We start from the raw sequence: 23790 nt of genomic DNA on the forward strand, positions 1-23790 counted from the left end.
GAGCGGGGGCTACTGTTTGTTGCGGTGCACGGGCTTCTCATTGCGGTGGCTTCTCTTGTTGTGGAGCACGGGCTCTACACGTGTGGGCTTCAGTAGTCGTGGCAGGCAGGCTCAGTAGTTGTGGCTCACGGGCTCTAGAGCACAGGCTCATTAGTTGTGGCACACGGGCATGTGGGATCTTCCCGGACCAGGGCTCGAACCCGTGTCCCCTGCATTAGCAGGCAGATTCTCCACCACTGCGCCACCAGGGAAGTCCTATCCCTAAGGTTTTGATGATGATGATGAATATTAGTTACCGGTAACTGAGCATTAACGACCTTCCAGCACTTTACACGGATTACATGGATTACCACGTTTAAGCAGCACAGCCACCTTCCCTGTTTTACAGATGAGGAAACCGAGGCACAGAGAGTTAAAGCAGATATTCCCAAGGGCACAGATCCAGAAGGGGTCTAGCTGGGATTTGAACCCATGTCTGCTCCACTCCTAACTCTTCCCCGTGCCCCCATACCCACGGCCTCCACCAGGCTGTCTGTGGAGCTCCTGTGCGTCCTTAGCTGAAAGCCCAGCCTGCCTTGAAGGGATGCAGGGGTGCTGGCAGGGCGGTGGGCTGAGTCTCTTCATGCAGGAGCGTCCTCAGCTTTGGTCGGGGGGGCACCAGTGAAACCCAGGGTGACATCTTGGGAGGTCCCAGCTGGGGCATCTGGATCCATTCAGCAAATAAACATGGGACACCCAGTTAAACTTGAATTTCAGATCATCAGTCAGATCATTTCTAGTATAAGTATGTCCCATGTAATATGTCTCTAAAAATTACTTGCTGTTCATGTGAAATTCAGATTGAACTGGGCGTCCCGTGTTTTGTCTGACAGCCCTGTCGCCAGCCCACAAGTGGGAGTGGCAGTAAGCTGGGGGTGAGAGGTCCCTGTAACAGCAGCCCACGCCCAGCTCGCACTGGCCACAGGGAGACCACTGTCCAGACAGACGGGTCTGGCCTTAAAGGGCCAGCTTCCCACAGGCCACCCACCCCAGGCAGGGGAGGGGCCGTCCAGGACCGAGAGGCTAGTCTAGGTTCCTTCTCACAACCCCAAGTGCAAGCCCTGGGTCTCTGCCCCAGCGTGGGCAGCTGCAGCCTGAGGCAAGAAAAGCTGTAGGTTGGGGGGGGGGGGTGAGGAGGGAAGAGGGTGGGGAGCCCCGCTCTGCGGAGTGTCATTTAATTTGCATAACTACCTATGGCAGGAGAAATTTAGACCCATCCCATGAGAGTCACACAGCCTATACGTAGAGCAAGAATATGGGCCCAGTGCTGCTGCTTTTGTTTTATTATGGTAAAATACATAGATAACTGGACTTCCCTGGTGGCACAGTGGTTAAGAATCCGCCTGCCAACGCAGGGGACATGGGTTCGAGCCCTGGTCTGGGAGGATCCCACATGCCGCGGAGCAGCTAAGCCCGTGTACCACAACTACTGAGCCTGCGTGCCACATCTACTGAAGCCCGTGCGCCTAGAGCCCGTGCTCCACAACAAGAGAAGCCACCACGATGAGAAGACTGTGCACCGCAACAAAGAGTAGTCCTCGCTCGCCACAACTAGAGAAAGCCCGTGCGTAGCAACGAAGACCCAACGCAGACAAAAATAAAATAAAATAAATAAATGTATTTTTTTAAAAAGATACATAGATAACATAAAACTTGCCACTTAAACCATTTTTCGGTGCACGGTTCAGTGGCATTAGTCATACTCATAATGTACAACCATCACCTCTATCTATTTTCAAGACTTTCCCGTCACTGCAGACAGAAACTCTGTACCCATTAAGCAATTATTCCCTGCTCCCCTCCCCCTGCCCCAGCCCCACCGTCTACTACCAGTGTCTCTGAGTTTGACTCCTAGGTATCTCATATAAGTGAAATCAAATAGGGTGTGTCCTTTTGTGACTGGTTTATCTCACCTAGCAGAGTGTCCTCGAGGTTCATCCACATTGTAGCAAATTGCGGAACTGCCGTCAGTTTGAAGGCTGAATAATGTTTCATTGTTTGGATGGACCACATTGTCTTTGGCTGTTGTGACTAATGCTGCTGTGCACGTGGGTGTGCAATGTTGATTCTTTTGGAGATACCAGGCCTGCCAGTTTTCATGCCTTAAGGTGTCCTTGCTGAGTGGTCTTCTCAGCTCTTCTTGGATGCCTCCAGCAATGGGGATCTCACTACCTCACAAGGCAGCCTCGTCAGTAGCCAATTTGTAGCCCGGATCTGTGTCCTTGTAGCTGCCCCTCATGGGCCCCATGAGCCCTGTTTGGAGCTGCTCACCCAGGATGTGTTTCTTCCTTCTTCTCTTCCACACCCCTCCCTGTCTTCCCAGGTTGGGCCTGCTGCCCACATGGCCTGGGGAGCTCTGCAGGTCACTCCTGACTGCATCAGACTCTGACTCCTCCCTTCCCCCTCCCCGACCTCTAAGAGAGAGAGAACAAAATCCAACCGTGGGAAGCAGGAGGGAAGGGTCTATAAAAACACTATCAGTGGCAGGAATCATAAAAGCACCTGTGGTCTGATGGTCTGTCTGCCTCGATGTAAACCTCGCCGAGTTGCCCCAAGACAGGGCAGACCGTGGCGGCTGCGTTGCCCTCCCGCCCTCAAGCTCACCCTCTCCTGTGTCTCCGCAGGGACCTACCAGGGCCAGTGGGTCGGCGGCATGCGTCAGGGCTACGGCGTGCGGCAGAGCGTCCCCTACGGCATGGCAGCGGTCATCCGCTCGCCCCTGAGGACCTCCATCAACTCCCTGCGCAGCGAGCACACCAACGGCGCCGCGCTGCACCCCGACGCCTGCCCCACTGTGGCCAGCAGCCCGGCCGTGTCCCGGGGGGGCTTCGTGCTCGTGGTGCACAGCGACTCCGAGATCCTCAAGAGCAAGAAGAAGGGGCTGTTCCGGCGCTCGCTGCTGAGCGGGCTGAAGCTGCGCAAGTCGGAGTCCAAGAGCAGCCTGGCCAGCCAGCGCAGCAAGCAGAGCTCCTTCCGCAGCGAGGCCGGCATGAGCACCGTCAGCTCCACGGCCAGCGACATCCACTCCACCATCAGCCTGGGTGAGGGCGAGGCCGAGCCGTCAGCCATCGAGGACGACACCGACGCCACCACCACCGAGACCTACGTGGGCGAGTGGAAGAGCGACAAGCGCTCGGGCTTCGGCGTGAGCCAGCGCTCGGACGGGCTCAAGTACGAGGGCGAGTGGGCTGGCAACCGGCGGCACGGCTACGGCTGCATGACCTTCCCCGACGGCACCAAGGAGGAGGGCAAGTACAAGCAGAACATCCTCGTGAGCGGCAAGCGCAAGAATCTCATCCCGCTGCGTGCCAGCAAGATCCGCGAGAAGGTGGACCGGGCCGTGGAGGCGGCCGAGCGGGCGGCCACCATCGCCAAGCAGAAGGCGGAGATCGCGGCCTCCAGGTAGGAGGGCAGGGGGCGGCGTGGGGCGGCGTGGGGTGGTTCTGCGTCACGGGGCCTGGTTTGGTTGGTTGTGCTGCCCAGGTTGAGGCCTACACTGGTGTTTCTCAAACTGTGTGCCCTGTGGAACCCTGGGGTTCCTCAGAGGTTCCCAGAGGTGGGGCAAGGAAATGGTTGATCTGAGGGGGTTCTGGGTCTTACAGCCTCCCCTCAAAGGGAGCAGACCTCCCTTCCTCTCTTTTACTTGTTGTATATGCTGGTGTTTAATGTAAAACATTGATGGATAAAGATGGTGGCCATTCTGCTTGGTAACATGCATAGGACAGCTGCGGGCTGAGGGAAAGATGTGCTGCCTCCACGGCCGCACTCCCAGGTGGGCATGGAGTGCCCAGTGCTGCAGGGACGTGGGAGCAGGGTGGAAGCTGTCCCGGCCACCCCAGCCCGAGGCCCAGATTCTCCATGGGCCCTGGAGTTGGCACCAGCTGGACAGACCGGCTGTGGGCACTGGCCCGGGGGCTCACTTGAGGCTTGGCGCTGTAGGCCGATAGCTGTCCTGAATGGGATGCAGGACTTACTGCGTTCAGGGTTCAGCGGGGCCACCAGGCCCTAAGTGGTGGGTCCAGAGCTGACCATTGGCGGGCTCCGTGTTGGATGTTGAGGTGTCTTTGGTGTTGGTACAGGGGTGGGGGCTTCAGAGCTGGAAGAAGGGGCCCTGGGTCCCCCTGGGAAGCACAGAGGTAAGTGTGTGAGCCTGGGTCTGCCCCACTCGGCTGTGGGCAGCAGGAACCGCCAGCCACAGCTTGAAGGAAGCTGCCCTATTGCAAGCCAAGGCCCCCAGGTGGCCATGCTCCTGGGTTCTAAGGAAACAGTTCCTGACTTGAGTTCATCGAGAGCTTCCCACCGCTCTCCACTTTCCTGGGTCAGGGTAAGGCCCTCGGGTCCGCCCTGAGAGTCGTGGGGCCTGGGACGGGGACCTGGGGTTGCTTTAAATGCCTTAGGCTGCCCGGGCAGGAGGTGTTCAGGAGGACAGACGCTGAGTCTTTCTGGATGATTCTGTATTCCCGGCCAGGGGCAGGCCTGGAGTCATTCCAGGGAGACACCCGGCTCAGTTACAGCTCAGGCCTTCCCAGCCTTGTCACTAATAAAACTTTAGCTCGTTTGGTTCTGGTTTCCAGTGACCTTTGATCCACACTGAAAGAACAGAAAAGGTGGCTGTGGTTTGCCGGCAGAATATCTGCGGCTCCCATCTGAGGTCTTGGAAACGAAACCCATTCCAAGAAGCTGAAGGGGAGATGGAATTACTACCTTGAATGTCGGGGTCCTGCACCGCTCTGTTCACCCCTTCCTACTCCCCCAGAAGTGGTCAGGCCCGCGATGAATAGGAGCAGCGTTTATGACTACTCATCTGGTATTTTAAGATCAAATTTGGTTCCATAGTTCCTTCTTCCGTTACCAATGTAACGCTTGCTCCGTGTGGAAAAGGCGGGGACCAGCAGCCTGAGGGCGGGTCTCACGCGTCATCCAGAGACTCCAGCTGGCGTTTGGCGTATTTCCTTCCTTCCAGTAGTGCATCTGTTTGTCACCTTTGTGTCTGGTTGCCTCATTGACCTCAGTGGACCCAAGGCACTTGACAGGGCGGGGGGACAGTGTCGTCAGAAATTTAGGTGCTCATGAGGCAGAAGCACAAGGATATCATGGACAGTATTCCCCGGAATTGACTTTAAAGTCCGACACCCAGGCGAATTTCTTGGGACTGGGGACATGGGACACATCTGTGAGAGGTGTTTTCTGACACCTCCCACAGAAACTGCAGGGGGCTGGTCTTCATGAGAGAGTCCGTGGAGGTGGTGGTGTGGGTGGAGCTCAGCGCCAGCTCCCTAAGGAGCCCCACCTGGGCCAGGCTTCCCATCTCTCACCTGTGAGATGAGAGTGACGGCTGCCCGCCCGCCGCAGAGGCCTGGGAACTTCCCTGACAGCGGCTCCGTGTGCTGGGTGCTGGCTCGCTGAGACGTCCAGCCTGGGGCCGTCACTGCTGAGCAGCCCGGGGCAGGTGCTCACTCTCTCTGGGCCAGGTTCCCTGTGGAAGGATGGGATGGAGCGACGTGCAGTGCCCTCAGCGTGTGTGGGGCCTGGCGTGCGCCGCTGTCACCCTCCCGGGCGTCCCCTGAGCTGGGCCGGCCCCTCCCCTCCCGCCCCTGGCCTTGTGGGGAGGTGGGTGTGATCCCAGCCTCGCGGCTTCGTGGTGCCCGGGGTCAGCCCTCGGAGGTGGGAGGGGACAGTGTCCTCGGTCACCACGGCAGGGATGAGGACGAGCCTCCACTCCAGGCTGTGGTGGGAGCTGCACTTCCTGTGTTTTCTCGATGAGCTTAGATTTGAGAAAAAGAGAAGAAGAAAGGAGGAGGAGAACCAGAGGGGGCTGTCCTGGAGAGTGAAGCCAGTGGATGCAGGCGGGTCAGTGCTCCGGGAGCCCCGAGGCCCACCCTCCACCGCAGTGTGAAAGTGGCCACGGCAGCCGCCTGGGGCTGTGGAGCGGCTGGCCCCGGGCGGGCTGCGGTCACTGTCACAGCCAGGTTCTGGCCAGGCGCGGGGAGCTGCGTCCTCGGGCCCCAGCCGCGCTCGGTCGCTAAGCCGAGTCAGTGAGAGACGGTTTGGTGTGTGCTCGTCATGATGCCTGGGACCCTCCCTGGAGGGCGGCTGCTGTGAGGACAGGGACACAGGCTTTCCTGGGAACCGGGGGTGGCACGGAGCTCGGGGCCTGAGAGGGGGACCCGATACCTCCGTTTCAGGGCGGACCGCACCCGTAGCTTCCAAGGGCCGGGGCTGCAGCCTGGTTCCCAGCATCCCTGCCCCCAGTGTGCGCCGGGATCACCTGGGGGCAGACGCACAGGCAGCGCCCCCCAGAGATGCTGAGCTCCTTGCTGGGGATGCCACCTGGGCTTCAGAGCCCTTTGAAAGCTCTCCAGGTGATTCTCAGGTGCCCTCGGCACCCTCAGGAGGTGTGTAAAATGCAGATGGCCGGGCCCCACCCCCAGAGCTGCTGCCTCAGCAGAGCTGGGCGGGGCCTGAGAACCTGCATTCCTGAGGAGCCCCCGGGATGCTGGTCCGGCAGGCCTGCCACTCTTGTATCTCCCAGGAGGCCCCAGGGAAGAGGAGACGCGCGCAGACATGCCCGTGAGCAAAGGCGGGAGGAGGAGGAGGGTCCTGCCCCGTCAGGGGCAAAAGTGGGAGCCGGGCCGGAGGGGAAGGTGTGCCAGGTGGGTCGGTCTGGGCGAGGCAGACGGCCTCAGAGCCCCTGCTGTGCCCCAGCTGTGACTTCCTCTCAGCATCGTGTCTGTGCAGGAGCTGGTTTTGAATGAATGAGTGAATAACTGCTTAGGCCCCACCCCCTCTCGTTGTCAGGGGCCCCGGCCACCTCCTTTGGTTCTGGGTCCTGGAGGCATGGCCGTGGCCACCGCGGGGCAGGGGACGATCAGGCCAGGATCCCGAGAGGGCTGAGGGTCCCTTCTTGCTTCTTGGTGTGCCCGCAGATTCTCCAGGGTGCGAGGCACACCCCGCCGGGGTCCAGCAAGGCAGCGTCTCCTGGCAAAGTTCACGGGAGAGAACTGCGAGTTCCTGTGGGTTTAGTGTGTCTCGGGGCCGGGCCCGACCTCCCGCAAACATGGGCCAGTCCTGAGCCGGGCACGCTGTCGCGCCTCGTGGGTCACCTGGCTGCACGGAGGGGAGGAGAGGCAAACCCCCCGCCCCAGGGTCCTGCGTCGTGGGGATTATGTGACAACTCGCTGCCCCAGCTGGACACCCTGCAGGTACCAGGTTTGCGCCCGAACGTGCCCTTTCAGGGGGGCAGGGGCTGGATGGTGGAACAGAGGCTCATGTCCCCCCCGCCTCTTGGCCTGGTGCCCTCTGGCGCTACACCCGCAGCCTGGAGCTGGGAGCCAACTCTGCTTCCCGGGAGTGACCTCTGTGCTTGGGGCTGAGTGGGGAGCAGGTGCAGGCAGGGCGGCCGCGCTGCTCCAGGATCTCTTGCTCCCCGAGGGGCGGGCAGCCCTGGACGGGCCGGGGTACGGGGGCAGGAGGTGGGGGCAGCGGGGCACCCGCTTCTGCGCGTTGAGGCCGCTGGGCGGTCGGCGCGGTCGACGGCGTCGTGGCCCCAGGCCCGCGTGCGGCCGTCAGCTGACGCCCTGCTTGTGATGCTTTGCTGAGTGACCAGAACGGCGGCGGGTGGAGCTGGGAGGGACCTTGAGCAGGCGTTTAGGTGTGGAAGATGACAGCTGTTGGCACGTGCGCAGCCGTTCCTCTCTGCCGCACCCACGGCGGACGTGGCTAATTGACGGCTCAGAATCCTCACGCCAGGCAGTCCAGCCCTTCTGAAGGTCGGAGGTCATCCCTGCCAGCACGGTGGGAGAGGGGACCCCGCGGGCCGCGCGCCTGAGAGCCGGGCCCCCGTGCCAGCAAGGCAGCGCCCGGGTCCCAGAGCCAGGCCGTGGCCCAGGCGGGACCAGAACTCACATCTCGGGCGCTGCCTACCGCCCTGTTCCTGTTCTTGGCCCCTTAGACCTGCGCCGGATTCTGGGGACCCTAACTGTGAATGGGGGGTGCTGGCTGGCTTCCTTAAAGTGCTCTCCAGATACAGCCCCGCCCCTGGGACAGGCAGGGCTTGGCGTGTGAAACCTCGGGTGAGGCCTACTCGGGGAAGGGCTTCCAAATCCGCAGTCGCTTTTTTGGGTTTTTTTCCCCCAATTATTCCACATAAATGTATTGAATGTCAGGAACTACCTGAAGCATTAAATACAAAGATAAGTAAGACATGGTTCCAGACGTTTAGGGAACTTACAGTCTACAAGTTTAACATTTATATTAGCAAATATTCTGCTGACTTCAAGAAGGTCTGGTCTTGGTTTTAAAAAAAAAGAAAGAAAAAGGATGTCATTCTTTTTCTTATTGTAATGTTGCTCTCGGCAGTCGCTTTTTTTATGCCCGGCCCTGAGTTGGCATCTGTCTGGGCCTCAGGGCGACCTGTTTGCTTTAAGCTTTCTGCTGTGGCTTCTCTGCTCCTGTGAATGATGGCTCTTCACCAGGCTGTCCCCAGAGCCCTGGGTGCAGGGGGACAGCGCACAAGACCCCCTGTGGGGTCTCCCAGACCGGGAGGGTGGATTATTGCCCGGAGATTGCCTGGGGCTCTCTAACTGGGGCATCTTTCCATCTTAAAGGAAACAAAATATTGGAGGAACTGAAAGTCGGGGGGGGTGGTAGTGGTGTATTATTGTTTTAAAATATGTACCTATCATTCCTTGTTAAAACGTTGAGTCATATATCCCTGTAAAAAATGTTAACGCAACAAGGCAGCCCGGTATCAAGTGACCGTGTCCCACAGTGGGCTGTCCATCTCCTTAGAGGGAATCACGGTTTTTTCCACACGTGTACAGGTAAGTGTGTCACACCTACATGATTACCGGTTACAGTGATGGAATTGTACTCGACTTGTTTCATAGCTTGTTTTTCTTTTCCCCTCACTTTTATCCGGGACCGCTTTCCATGTCAGGTATGTTTCCTTAGCAGCTGCGTCATATTCCATGGTGTGGATGCACCACAGTGGTCCAGCTTATTCTGCTAACAGACGTTTCGGATGCGTCCCATCTCTCAGTCTTACAAACAAGGCTGCAAAGCCTGTCCCTGTCCTCCGCGCCCCCCCCACCCCCCGTGCTGCTGGCAGGGGTCTTTCTCACCACGATGCCCCAGAGCAGGCATGGCTGAGTGACATGTGCATTTAAAGATTGTAGAAGCTGCTGCCACATTGCCTGGCAAAAGGCTGCACCCGTTTACCTTGGCTGGGAGGGAGGGCTCCAGGAGGAGGAGGTGGGGTGACCTTGAGTGACTGCTGTGTCATCGAGGGCTTTCTCCCTGCAGTAGGCCAATAACAGCCCCCCAAAGCATCCACATCCTGAGAACCCCTGGAACCTGTGGGTGTGTGACCGTCTGTGGCAAAGGGGACTTGGCAGATATTATGTTAGGATCTTGAGATGAAGAGATTCTGCAGGATTATCTGGGTGGGGGGCCCAGTATCATCACAGGGGTCCTTAGTAGCGGGTGGCGGGAGCTCAGAGTCAGGGCTGTGATGATGGAAGTGGAGGTTGGGGTGATGTGGCCACGAGCCAAGGGGTGCAGGCGCATCCAGACTCTGGAAGAGGCCGGGAAACATCTCCTCTGGAGCCTCCAGAGGGAACCAGCCCTGCGACACCTTGATTTCGGCCCATAAGGCAGGCTCGTATTGGACTTCTGACCCCCAGATCTATGAGATAGTAAATGCATGGTGGTTCTCAGCCACTGCGTATGTGGTGAGTTGCCACAGCTCCGGAGGAAACCCATAGGCTCCCGGCTGTAGCCGAGGGTGGGGTAGATCCCCGGTGTCCCCCTTCTAGACCGGGCACGCCTGTCCCCTTCTCGCTCCCACCAGGCAGCCTGCTCCGCAGCCGCGCTTCCAGGTCCTGCAGATCTGGGCTCTCTGCGGCTTCCTGCCTCCGGGGGAGGGCCGGCCATGTGCCAGGAGAGGCCTTCTGGTGGGCGACAGCCATCTGTTCCGGCTCTGCCCTCCCAACATTAAAAAAAAAAAAGGAACAGGAGAGACTGGGGGAGTGGGGTGCTAGGTCCTGAGAAATGCCTGCGTTGGGGACCAGCCCGAGGGCTTCCTGGGGGTGAGAGCCTGCTGCCTCTGGGGCCACGTGTGCCCCAAACTCGGGCTCCATCCCGGAGATCCGGGAACCCTTGGCCTTGGGCCTGTGTCTCGCGTCTGTAAGGTGCTTCCCGGGGCCTGGCAGGTGTCGGCTTGGGGTGCCAGCTTCTGCCCACACCTCTGTCACCTCCGGTCTGCACGCGTGGGCCTGGGGATTCGGGCTGTCAGATGGGATTAGGATCGTTGCCCGCTTTGCTCTGTGCCACTTGTCAGACAGAACGCACAGAGCCTCTCACTCACCTGCAGGCAGCTTTCCCACCTGGCATCAGAAGGGCACCTGGGGTGACATGCCGTGGCCCTGGCCCGGGGTTCTGGGGCTGTTGAACCTACCTTCCACTGAACTCACCCCTTCACAAGAGAAGCTGTTGTCTCTCACACGGCCCTGGAGAAAGGGGTTCCCAAATGGTCTTGGTGAGCTGTCCCCAGGCTTGGTGACAGCAGGGATTTTTTCCTCTAAATCTAAACCCAAACCCTCCTGTTACAGCCGGAGCCTCTTTCTTTCCCATCTTTGAGGGAAATGGTAAATGATTCCACTGTTAGTAGTGCTGTGGCCTCAGGCAAGGTGCATAAACTCCCTGGGCCTTCACTTTCAACTCTGTAAAATGGGTTGAAGAGAGAGTGTGCCTGGCAGGGTCATTGTGAAGAGTGACACATCACCAGGAAAGACGGGACACCAGGCTGCCTTTGTTAGAGCAGGCGGGGGTGGGGGATACAGGGAAGACTCCCCTGCCCTTGACTCCTGGACAGCCGTGGAGCCTCAGTTTCCCCACCTGAGTGAAGGGGCTCCCTAGGTGCAGGGACTGCCATATCCACACTGGTCAGATCTGAGGAGTTTAATTTGAGGGTTTTTTTTTTTTTTTTTTTTGGCTGCGTCGGGTCTTAGTTGCGGCACGCGGGATCTTCATTGAGGCACGCGGGATCTTTCTTTGCGGCGCATGCGCTTCTCTCTAGTTGTGGTGTGCGGGTTTCCTCTTGTTGCGGTGCGTGGGCTCCAGGGCGCGTGAGCTCTGTAGTTGTGGCGTGCGGGCTCCGGAACGCGTGGGCTCTGTAGCTGGCGGCACGTGGGCTCTAGTTGTCCCGTGGCATGTGAGGTCTTAGTTCCCTGACCAGGGATTGAACCTGCGTCCCCTGCATTGGAAGGCGGATTCTTTACCACTGGACCACCAGGGAAACCCCTAATTTGAGTTTAAACTGAGGCGTTTCATCAGATGGAAGTTCAGTCCAGCCTGTGGTAGGTTACCTGTTTGTTCCGCATTCCCCATGCCCTTGGCCATGTGACTGTGGTCCCTTCCCACTGGAGGCTCGGCCCCGGGCTTTGTTTGGCCCGTGGGACCGGCCTGGAGTGACGGAGGGCCCGTGGGACCGGCCTGGAGTGACGGAGGGCCCATCCCAGGCTGAGGCCCTGGGACGCTCGGTGTGTTTCTGCTCACCCCCCTTGTACTTCTGCCATCGCCATGACAACACACCCTGGGAGCCCCCATCCCTGGGGGTGAGGGACACTTGGGAAGACCTGATGCACGAGCAAGAATAAGTGATTATTTTAAGCCACCTACTTTGAGGGGGCGAGGTTGTTAAACAGCGTTGTTTGGCATCACTGACTGCCACAGCCTTCAGTGGGTGGTTCTGGAGGGAAGAAAGGAGTGTCTTCACTGGGCTTATCTGCACACACCATGGGCTCTGGGCCACACTGGACCATTGGTCCTTTTTGGAAACACTCGTGGTCCTTTATATGAGTGTCCTGGGGCTGCCGTATCAAAGTGCCTCAAACTGGGTGGCCTAAAGCCACAGAAATGTTCTCTCACAGTCCTGGAGCCAGAAGTCCAAAGTCAGGGTGTTGCAGGGTTGCAGGCCCTCTGGAGGCTCTGGGGGAGGGTCCTTCCTGCCTCTTCCAGCTCCTGGGGCTCCAGGTGTCCTTGGCTGGTGTCCGCATCCCTCCAATCCCTGCCTCTGTGTCTGTCCTCCCTTCTTAGAAGGACACGTCATTGGATTTAGGGACACCTTCATCCAGTGTGACCTTATCCTAATTACATCTACCAAGACCCCATTGCAGATAAGGTCGCACTCTGAGCTTCCAAGTGGATGTGAACCTGGGGCATCTGTGCTCTGCACAGCTGCACCACGGCCGCTGCTCCTGTGGTCATGGATGCCTTTCTTCCTGCTGCTTCACCTCGACTCCTGTAAATCACACCTCCTGCCTCTGGAGTCAGGCCTGCCCTCCAGAGGGCTTGGAGCAGAACTTACTACTCTCCTGGGTAGCCCCTCCCCCGCCCCCAGTAGTTGTGTCTTTGGGTCTCAGGGTCTTACGTGCTCGTGGGTCATGCCCCAAGCTCAGAGGCACTGCTTTTGCTTTCCCAACTTTTTCTAACCATGAACGTCTTCCGTGAGAGGCTACCTTATCCTCATCTAAGACGTGTGTGTGTGTGTGTGTGTGTGTGTGTGTGTGTGTGTGTGTATGTGGACTTTGCAGATGGTTTGGCGGGATGGAAGGGGGTTTCTTTGGTCCCTGCTTGCTGACCAGGCTGTTCGCACAGTGCCCAGCCTCTGCTCCAGCAGGAGCTTCAGGCTTTGTCTGCTGTCAGCTTCCCCCACCCCCGCCGCCACCCCAGACTCTGCCCTGGCCTCCCTTTGCCTCTCCCAAGACCCATTGATGGGCTCTGCCAGGTGGGGGGTCATCTTCTCCCAGCCCGTCTGGTACCCGGAGAAGTCATACCACGTGAGCATGGAAGTTACGGAGTTGATCGTAACAGCAATGAGTCAGGAGGGAGAAACGGAGGGAGAAACGGAGGGAGGAACGGAACAGGATCGGAAATGGGAACATCTCATGCGTAAGCACCTCTCTGAACTTAGTTTCCATTGTTAAAAGACCTATATATTATGCATAATGGAGCCCCTAAATGTATATATTTTAGGGGATTTTGAAGAGTCATCTTGACCACCTGAGGTTTTCTCCAAACCTAAAGTCTGTGTAAAATGCAACTTGGCTCTGTTAATCAGGACTCTGCTGCAAGCTATAGAATCGTAGCTCAAATTAGCTCAAGCAGAAAGGGACTGTAGGGGGCTTCCCTGGTGGCGCAGTGGTGAAGAATCCACCTGCCAATGCAGTGGACACGGGTTCGAGCCCTGGTCTGGAAAGATTCCACGTGCCGTGGAGCAACTAAGCCCGTGCGCCACAACTACTGAGCCTGTACTCTAGAGCCCGCGGGCCACAACTACTGAGCCCGTGCACCACAACTACTGAAGCCCACGTGCCTAGAGCCCATGCTCCACACAAGAGAAGCCACTGCAGTGAGAAGCCCACGCACTGCAACAAAGAGTAGACCCTGCTCACCACAACTAGAGAAAGCCCACGTGCAGCAACAAAGACCCAACGCAGCCATAAATAAATAAATAAATAAAATAAATTTGTATGAAAAAAAAAGAAAGGGACTCTATTGGCTCCCATTTCCTGGGTTGGCTTCAGGCACAGGTGGATCCAGGAGTTCAGATAATGTCAGGGCTCTGTCTTTCGTTCCCTCTCTTGGTTCTGCTTTCCTCTGTGTGATAATTTCACTCTCCAGCAGGTTTTCTGCATGTGGTGGGAAAGGCCACCAGGTGTGCGTTCACATAACCCTTAGAGTTCTCGATCCCGGCGGGAAAGAGAGACTGTTTTCTCCCAGGGTCCATATAGCGATGATGTGGAAAGGCTCGGATTGGCTCTGCTGGAGTCACCTGCCTACTTACTACCCATGAGGGATGGAATTTCCTGATTGGCCAGGCTGGGTCATGTGCCCACCTCAAATGTGAGGACGGTGGTCAGAGGATGGACATCCTGATACCCCACCAGGACGTGCAGTGGGGGAGGGATGGTCCCTAATGGGGGGCGCTGGGCAAACCATCCAACTTCAGCAGGGAGCAGTACCGGTTCATGTTCTCACGTCCGTGTGGAAAGTAGCAGTGTCTCAACCACTCTTCTTTCTACGGAGACATATTCACATACCATAAAAATCCCCCTTTTAAGGTGCACAACTCAGTGGTTTCCAGTGTGTTCAGAGTTGTACAACCGTCACTGCTGCTTTCAGAACGTTTCCATCACCCCAAAGGAAACCTGCACCCCTGTGCCAGCCTCCCCCAGCCCCCGGCAGCCACAAATCTACAATCTGTCTGTGGGTTGCCTATTCTGGACACTTCATATAAGTGGAATAATACAATATGTAGAATACGTGGTCTTCCATTTCTGGCTTCTTCATTCAGTGCAGTGTTGTCAAGGTTCATCCCTGTTGTCGTCTGTGTCTGAGCTTCATTCTTTCTACGGCTGAGTAATAGTCATGGTACAGATGGACCCCATTTTGTCGATCCACTCACACGTTGATGGACATTTGGGTTGTTTCTACTTTTGTCTATTATGAATAGTGCTGCTGTGAACGTTTGTGCACAAATTTTGGGGTGGAGGTATGTTTTCAGTTCTCGTGGGTGGATACCTGGGAGAGGAGTTGCTGGGTCGTATGGCGATTCTCGGTCTAGCTTTCTGAGGAGCTGCCCCACTGCTGCACGCGGGTTGCCCCTTTTACATTCCCGTCAGCACCGCACGAGGGGTCCCACGTCTCCGCATCCTCGCTGACACTCGTTACCATGCGTCTCTGATGCTCGCCGTGATGCTGGGTGTGGAGCGGACCTCCTCGTGGTTCGGATTGCATTTCAAGCATCTTTCCCTCCGCTTGTCGGCCATCTGTGCATCTTCCCGGGAGAGCTGTCAGCAGCTTGGATTTTTAATAAATATTTGTGTCGTCTTCCCTGTGGGCTGTGTTTGTTAGCTGGAGGCACCCGCCCCGTGGGGCTGAGCTGCCCTGTGCCCTGGCGGGGCCTCTGCAGGGCGGTGCTCGGGAGAGCTCTGGGTTGGGTTCGGCCGGCACTGGGGGAGGGACCCCTTCCCCAGCAGGCTGCTCTGCACTGACCCGCCCGACTCGGAGCCCTCGGCCGTCAGTGCTGTCCTGGGGGAGCAGCGGGGCCACCCTGGGGACAGACCTGACTCTTCTGCAGTTGTCACCAGGGAGACCAGGTCCCTCCTGCCCCGAGGCCCTGGTGAGCTTATCTTCTAGAGGAAGCAGGGCCCTATCCCCACCCCCGCCCAGCTTGGGTCCCTCGGGGACGAGACTGAAGCTGCTCAAGACCCTGCCCCCTCCCTGAACTTCAGGTGCCGCCGAGCTCCTGGGACCTCGCAGGAGCATCAGGGACGCTGGAGGGTGTTTGTCGCTTGGCCTCTTTGGCTCCCACACCCTCTCCCTTGAGCCCCCATCCCTGCCCTGGGCTCCTGGGATGGGGAGGCAGTAGAGCCCCAGCTCTGCGTCTCAGGCCTCAGTGCCACACCCCAACCCCAGGGACTGGTGAGAGGCCACGTGTATGGAAAGTGTAGCACAGTACCTATTGTGGGGGGCTTGTGCTGGGGTGAACGGTGCCCCCCAGAATCCATGTCCACCCAGAACCTCAGATGTGAGCTTGTCTGGAAATAGGGTCTTTGCAGGTGTAGTTTAAGATAAGGTCACACTGGATAAGGGTGGGCCCTAAATCCAATGGCACGTGTCCTTATAGGAGGCCATGTGAGGACAGAGGCAGAGATGGAGGGACACAGCCACAAACCAAGTGTCACCTGGACCCCCAGGAGCTGGAGGGGCAGGAAGGACCCTCCCCCAGAGCCTCCGGAGGGAGCGTGGCCTTGTGACCCCTGGGTTTCAGATTCTGGCCTCCAGACTGTGAGAGAGTAAATCCTACTGTTTTGACCCACACGGCATGTGCAGCAGCCCAGGACACTGTACCTGCCCATACGACCTGTGTGTCGTCTCCTCGGCTGTAAGGGGAGCTGTCACACCTTCGCGGGGACCCAGGGGCTGCCCGGCAGCCTTTCCCTTTTGACTTGGGCACATTCATCACTTCTTCTCCGTTTGGAAAACTGCCTTGAGTGGAATTTTCCTGAGGAAATGAGGAAACGTGAACAAAACACGGCTTCGTTCCCTCCCCATCCTGCTGCTACTTGTGCCGCCTGACTGTGCAGGGCTGGCTCTCGGCCCTCCACCGAGGTCCCCTCCTTCCTGGGTGCACAGCTGGGGGCGTCTCTGGGCTCCCCCTGCAGTGGGGTGGCCGCAAGCCAGGCGGGAGCCGGAGAGCAGGTGCAAATGAGCCTCCGCTCTGGGCCCTTGGCTCCGTCCCTATCACTCACTCGGCTTCACCACAGTGTGGCCCAGAGCCGGTGTTGACCTGAACTCTGACCCACCCCTCCCCCAAGGTTACTTTTGAAGAGAATTCCGGACATCATACCCTTTCATCTATGAAAATTAAAATAATTTAAAAAAACATAACCTCACTATCATCCCCCCCAAAAAATAACACCGATACCTAATATTAAAATCCAGCCGCGGTTCTCATTCTGCTGGCTGCCTCATTCTTAATTAGTTTATTTATTTAAATCAGGACTGAAATAATATCATACGTTATAATTGGCTGATATGTCCCTGGTCTCTTAAGCTGCAGGTTCCCTCGCTGCCTTTTTTTTTTTTTAATTTTTAATTTTTATTGGAGTATAGTTGATTTATAATGTCGTGTTAGTCCTCGCTGCATTTTTTCCCTTGCAGTTTGTTTGTTGAGAAAACCAAGTTGTTTGTCCTGTAGAATTTCCCACAGTCTGGGCTTTGCTGAGTGCCTCTGGGGGTGGGCTTAATAGGTCCCTCCGTCCCGAGGATTTCTGAAACTGTCCTGAGGATTTCTGAAACCGGTAGTTAGACCGAGGGGTGTGATCTGGTTCTGCTTGCTTGTTTGTGTAAGAATGTTTGCTGGGTGCTCTGAGCAGCTCTGAAGATAGCAGGACATAAAGGCCGTCCTGCCTCTGGGTGAGGTCGCTGGTCAGTTGTGGCCATTGGCGGGTCATGTTTCAGGAACACCTGGTTTTGGCTCTACATGAACAAGAAATAAGCATGGGTTGCGTCTGAGCTGTTACCCATCGTTGGGCCTGTTTGTTACAGCACTTAGCCCAGCCTGACTGATACACTGACTGCTGAGCTGATGCCTCTCCTGCTGTAGCATGTGTGTGTGGGAGGGTGGTTCCATCCCTGCCCAGGCAGCTGGCTGGACCCCAGAGCCCCAGGCAGTGAGGGCCCCTCCCCGTGTGGCTCATCTCCAGGCAAGCCTGGTGCTGGTCCCTCTGCAGCCCTGCAGCCCTGCGCGTGGGCGAAGTGGTGATTGCCTGGCTTCCGCCTGCCCAGAGAGGCAGCTGCTGGGAGGAGGGAGGTGGGGCTCTGCGCCCCCAGACTCTGAGACAAGACTCCCCTCCCGCTCCAGCGTGGGGGAGCCTTCCCTCACTCTTCCCTCAGCCACTTGTGATGTTACGATACACTTTCTTCCTCTTTTTACTCAATTAATGAGTCAGATCGAAACACTGCCTCTAAGCCCCACCGCCCACGGGGGCCACTGCCCAGGGTCTTTTTTCCCGTTCACACAATGCACGTGCGTGCGTAGAGGAGGCATGTCACGTCGCTTCTGTAATTCCAGAGTCACTCTTTATTCACAGACCCTTTTTGAACATTTCTGTGTGATACACACACCAGCTAGAGGTACTCCTTCCCCGGAACAAGCTGCCTTCTAGGGTGTTCTTGATGTAGGCTTTAAAATCGCGTGTGGATAGTATCCTATCTTTGCAAAGAAAAAAAGACTAAAAGTATACATTCATGAATGTATACTGAAAGTATACATTTAGATGCTTGGCTCTTGGCCGTGTGGCTTGATGCCTGTGACTTTGACGAGCCCCTTACCGCCCCTGGGACTCCCCTGAGGCGGGGGTGGGGCGGAGACCTGCCGGCTGACGGCTCAGAGCAGGTGATGCGGAGCAGGGGCGGGGTCCCTGCAGCAGGGGTCACGGGCCCTGCTGTCCTCCCCTATCCTCCTGGCACAGGTAGGGACCCAGGAAGCCCATAGGGAGGGCTGGAGTCTGCAGCCACAAGCCCCCTTGAGTTGGCCACCCGTCCCCTCCCGGGACCTCGAGGCTGTGACGCTGGCACCAGCTCCCCAGTGAGGCTTTGATGTGGGGTCTGTGGGGCCTGCGCTTCTCGAAGCTCATCGTGGGGAGCAGAGGGGTCTGGCAGTCGGGTCCAAGCCCCTGCGGTATCCTCTGTAACCTCAGGCTTGGTTGTCAGACGGGCCCCCCGATACCCACAGAGGTCCCGCTCGACCAGCCAGGAGGCTGGTCTTGTGGGACCAAGTGTGGTGGCAAGTGTCGCCTGCGTGGAGACTGACCCAGCTCCGTGGAAGGTCTCCACCAGTGCAGAGAGGGGATATCGGGACGGGGGCGCAGGACCCCTGCTCCACCACGCCTGCCTCCGGGACCGGGCACAGCGGCCTGTCCCTAGTGCCTCGTGTTGGGTCACCTCTGCAGTGGGCAGAGGGGCACGTCAGCAGCTGTAGGCTCAGCAGCCTGTTCTCTCTGCCCCAGTGCTTCCAAGCCTCGGGATAAAGTCCAGATCCCCAGCTGGATGACAGCCCTCCTTGTATGCTGGCCCTGTGACCCACCGCCCCGGCTGCAGTCCTGCGCTGCCGCCCCACCACCCTCTGGGCAGCCTTCCTCTTTGCACACGCTGTTCCTTCTGCTTGGAATGCCTTAGCTCCACCCAGCCACCTCCTATGCATCCCTCAAGACCCAGTTCAGACGCACCTTTCTGAACTCATCCCCAACTCTGAGAGGGGGTCAGCTGCCCCCTTTCTGTGATCCCCAAACACTTTCTCTTCCCCTCTGTGTTGGCATCTGTCTGGTGGTGCAGGAGTTTTTAATCTATTTGTTGGAATTGTGAGTTCCCTGAAGTTATGACTGTTTCCTTCTCAGTACCCAGTAGGTACAGGAGCGAGGAGGGGAAGGAGGGGATCTCTCTAATAAAGAGGAACGCGTCTCAGTAATACATGTTGGGGGCTGTAGGGTCGGACCAGCCGTGGTAGTCCGACCTCATGTGAGCCTTCACTCTGAGCTTGTTTCCCCATCTGTACGTCAGGCATGATGATAGACCCACTCCTGGGGCAGCTGGGATGGACCGGGAGGATGCCTGTGGAATGCTCAGCACATCCTTGCCCCCAGGAAGCCCTCAGGGATTGCTTTTCCACCTTGGGATCCTCGGGGCAGTGGGAACTCACAACAAGCTCGCTGAACACTAACTCAGGAGTCAGAGGAATTCTCCTGCCAGGCTCTGGTCCTCTCACCGCCCACAGACACTGTTCCTCGGGTCCTGGTCACTGCCCCGCCCTCTCCTTGTGGAAGGGTGACCACACACGTGGACTGGTCACCTGGGACATTCCAGCAAGGATTTCAGATAAATCCCTGCCCTGGTTTGGCTCCAGGAGAACCCTGTCACTGCAGGCGAGCTGTTCTTTGTTGCCGAGCACCCAAAGGGCGTGGCGAGTGGGTTCCTGTCGCCCACCTTGGACAAAGGCTGTGTGCCACCAGTTTGCCTCGGGGGTCAGAGGGGTGGCGCCTTGGGGATAGGAAGGGCTTGTGGCCTCGTGTCTCCGGCCTCGTTGTGGCCCTGCTCCTTCTCCTTCAAAGTCTCACTATTCCGTACGAGGCAGGAGGTGGGGACCCCCATCGCAACATCCCCTGCCCATCACCCCTGCCGAGCGCGTGAGCTTCGACACAAACCCATCACGCACAGGTGCAGACCTGGCCTCAGGCCCGCCAGCCACCTTAGCAATGTTACCTCTCCTTGCTGAGCTAGTTTCTCTGTCCGTAGGACAGGAATCATTTGCTATTTTTGTTTTGATTTTCATTTCCCATTTCTCTTCAACAATCATAACAATTCCCAGGGGTGATAGTCAAAATACTTGTCAACCAATCAGCACAGCGCCAACCAGCATCCCGACAGCTGCACGGAGAACCAGGCACCGGTCCCTGTCCACACTGCTGCTCGGCCCGCCTCCGAGGCGGTTCTGGGTTAAATGAGGAGGGAGGCAAGTGCACACAGTACGCTGGCCCAAGCGCACCTGGAACCTCGGCTGCTCTTCTGCCGTCACCGCCCCCCACGCGTTCCCTTCTACCACCGCCTGGCCAACCTCTGCAAGTTGACCTGAGTAGGGGCCGCCATGGTCGGGGTGTCACCCATGACAGTGGAGCCTGGATAGTGGGTCTCTCCAGGGTTGCCAGCAATACCAAGTTAACCTGTCAGGGTGCCCTGACCATGAACTTGCTTCCCCGAGCTGGTCAGCTGAGCGGGACACAGCCAGGTGCCCTGGGGTCTCTATGCCCCGTCCTCACAGGCCCTCAGGGTAGCACAGGAGCCCGTGCGCCTGTTTCACAGCTGAGGAAACCGAGCAGCTTCCGTGCTTTGTGCCTCTCTCCCCACTCCTGGCATCTTTGTCCTCCTCTTTGCCTGGTGTCTTAGCTCAGAATGTGTGACAAAATCTCACAGACCGAGGGTTTACGCAAGACGCAGTTTCTCCCAGTTCTGGAGCCTGCAGAGTGCAAGGTCAAGGTGCCTGCGGGGTTGGCTCTGAGCCTCTCTCCTTGGAGCGGGCGGTACTGTCTCACTGTGTCCTTACGTGGCCCGCCCTCCACGCATGCAGAGAGCTGTCTCTCTTCCCCTCATCATAAGGACACCAGTTCTATTGGATTGGGGCCCCACCCTTATGACCTCATTTATCCTTAGGTACCTCCTATAAGTCCTGTTTCCAAATATAGTCACATTTGGGGGGTAGGGCGGCTTCACATTTAAATATCAGGGGGTACAAAGTTCTGTCCATGGCACCTGGTGTGTTAGGAAGGAGGCCAGATTGACAAGACCCCAAATAACAGTAATTTAAGGTCTAATACAGGCTGCAACATGGATGAACCCCGAGGACATGGTGCTGAGTGACAGAAGCCAGACACGAAAGGACAAATCCTGTCTGACTCCATTCATGTGAAATACCTAGAAGAGGCGAATTCATAGAGACAGAAAGGAGAGTAGAGGTTCCCAGGGGCCATGCAGGGGGGTGGGCAGTGACTGCCTGTTACTGGTACAGGGTTTCTGTGTGGGGCGGTGAAAAGGGGTTTGAAATAGATCGTGGTGGCAGTCGCACGACACTGCGGATGACACCACCGCCGCTGAGCTGCACGCTTCAGACGGTTGACGTAGCAGATGTTACGTATAGTTTGCTACAATAAAGAAGCTCACAGCGGCGCAAAGGAGATGCTTATTTCTTGCGTGTAACATCCGTGCTGTCCCCTCCAAGGTGCACATGGCACTGTGCTCACACCCCATTGGCCAGAATGTAGTCACATGGCCACCCAGCTGCAAGGGAGGCTGGGAAATGTAGTCCTTATTCCAGGTGGCCATGCACTGCTACAGGGGAGTGGGGCCAGTGGTTACTGGAAGGGCAGCAGCTGTTCCTGCCACACCTGGCCACAGAACGGCCATTCTTGAGGACCTAGGTGAGCCCTGGGGGCCAGGGTCCTGCGGCGTGTCCTGTGCTGCCCTGTCTTGGGGCTGTGGGACCTGGCTTTGTCCACCCCACCTGCCCTAGACCCCTCACTCTTTGGGTGCAGGGTGCTGCCCGTTTGTTGACTGGTGTCTCCGGGGCCAGACGAGAGCCTGGCACCTTGGAGACGCTCAGCAAATACTTTACGAATGAGTGAGAGCAAGTGAAAGTCCGCTCCTGGGGTCATAGCCGTTCAATAGCCGAGCCAGGATTTGAACCCCAAATGCAGCATCCGGGTGGAGACTTCTGTGTTTGCCTTTTGGGAAGAGCATTAGGACAAGGGTTCCATCTCTATGTCTCCGTCTCTCCACCTGTGGACTCTGACACAGACCCAGGGCGTAACGGGCAAGGGAGGACAGTGAGAAGGAAGACTTGCAGCTGACCCCACGTGTGGGCAGTGGTGGCGGGGAGGTGGGGTGCAGGGCTGTGCTCCCGCCGTGGGGAAGTTGAACAAGCAGCCGGCCTTCCTGACTGTCTTCCTTCTCAGGCCCTCTGCATGGGGCCTGCTGGCGGGGTTTATGTAAGGGAGTCTGAACCCCAGCCTGGTGGGCGGGGCGGGGAGGGGTGGCTGGGGGCCGGGCTGGGTGAGGGCCTGGAGCCACAGCGTCTGCCCCCTCAGCCCGGCTCCTGCCTTCCCGGCTCCTGCCTTTCCGACTGAATGCGCCCTTGTTAGCTCTTCCCGGCAGGAGGCCTGACTGCGGAATAATTACATGAAGTGGCGGAACAAGGGCACGATCACCGGCAGGGTGCCACCGTGTCTGCGACCTCGGTCATCACTGGTGCTGGCCGAGACACCCGGCCAGTCGGGGGACCCCAGCCCAGGCTGGAGACAGCCCGCCCTGCGTCTGGGGCCTGGCGCTGGTTTGCAGGACCCCTAGCCCTCCTCTCCCTCCCCCAGCCCCTCCTCCTCCCCCTTCCCCAGCCCCTCCTCCTCCCCCTTCCCCAGCCCCTCCTCCTCCCCCTTCCCCAGCCCCTCCTCCTCCCCCTCCCCAGCCCCTCCTCCTCTCCTTCCCCAGCCCCTCCTCCTCTCTTTCCCCCAGCCCCTCCTCCTCCCCCTCCTCCAGCCCCTCCTCCTCCCCAGCCCCTCCTCCTCCCCCTCCCCAGCCCCTCCTCCTCCCCCTTCCCCAGCCCTTCCTCCTCCCCAGCCCCTCCTCTCCCTCCCCCAGCCTCTCCTCCTCCCCCTCCCCAGCCCCTCCTCCTCTCTTTCCCCCAGCCCCTCCTCCTCCCCCTCTTCCAGCCCCTCCTCCTCCCCCTCCTCCAGCCCCTCCTCCTCCTCTCTTTCCCCCAGCCCCTCCTCCTCCCCCTCTTCCAGCCCCTCCTCCTCCCCCTTCCCCAGCCCCTCCTCCTTCCCCAGCCCCTCCTCCTCCCCAGCCCCTCCTCCTCTCCCTCCCCCAGCCTCTCCTCCTCCCCTCCCCCAGCCCCTCCTCCTCTCCTTCCCCCAGCCCCTCCTCCTCCCCCTCTTCCAGCCCCTCCTCCTCCCCCTCCCCAGCCCCTCCTCCTCTCTTTCCCCCAGCCCCTCCTCCTCCCCCTCTTCCAGCCCCTCCTCCTCCCCAAGCCCCTCCTCCCTGGGTCCCGTCGGGTCCCAAAGGTGGCAGCCCCATCCAGCTCTCCCAGGTCTCTTCTCCTGACACCCCCTTCCCCCCCCACCTCCCCGCCCCCCGCCAGCCACACTGGCCCCTGCAGCCAGGCTCTCGGGTTCTGCGCCTCCAGCTGCAGGGCCCCTGCCTGCTGTCCTTTACCTGAGCCCCGGCGCCCCTTCTCCAGGGCCTTCGGGACCCTCTCCAGGCCGAATGAGGTGCCCCCTCTCAGAGTCGCCACTGCCCGTCCCTCCTGGTGTGTGAATGGCCTTGGGTGGGGATCAAGTCTTGGCGTCTTGGGTAGGACAGGGTCCCCCATACTTCACGCCGTAGGGTGTCAGCCAGGCTGGCCTGGTGAGAGGTCACGGGTGTGCCGTGGCCCCTGTGGAGGAGAGGCCTTCCCGAGACCCCCAGGGGTGTGTGGGCGCCCAGGCCCCGGTCCTGCGCTCACTGCTCTGAGACACGGGGCAAGCGCCCGCACATCTCTGAGCCTCGGTTTCCCCGTCTGTGAAGTGAAGCTGCCACAGGACCCGTCCCGAGGCAGTGGTAGGGGCCGAGGGGGTGGTGCCACGGTGCTGGCCGAGCCCTCAG

General features: G+C 58.4%; 1 protein-coding gene across 1 annotated transcript in view; it reads left to right on the plus strand.

The window, feature by feature from the left end:
- Positions 1–23790, plus strand: part of JPH3 (junctophilin 3) — an 82197-nt gene that overhangs the window by 31294 nt on the left and 27113 nt on the right. Inside the window, exon 2 of the mRNA XM_036833182.1 lies at positions 2664–3441. Within this exon, the coding sequence (XP_036689077.1) occupies positions 2664–3441 (778 nt within the window). The remainder of the gene's footprint in view (positions 1–2663; positions 3442–23790) is intronic.

The sequence above is a fragment of the Balaenoptera musculus genome, chromosome 19 (genome assembly GCF_009873245.2).
Source record: "Balaenoptera musculus isolate JJ_BM4_2016_0621 chromosome 19, mBalMus1.pri.v3, whole genome shotgun sequence".
Taxonomy (NCBI): Eukaryota; Metazoa; Chordata; class Mammalia; order Artiodactyla; family Balaenopteridae; genus Balaenoptera; species Balaenoptera musculus.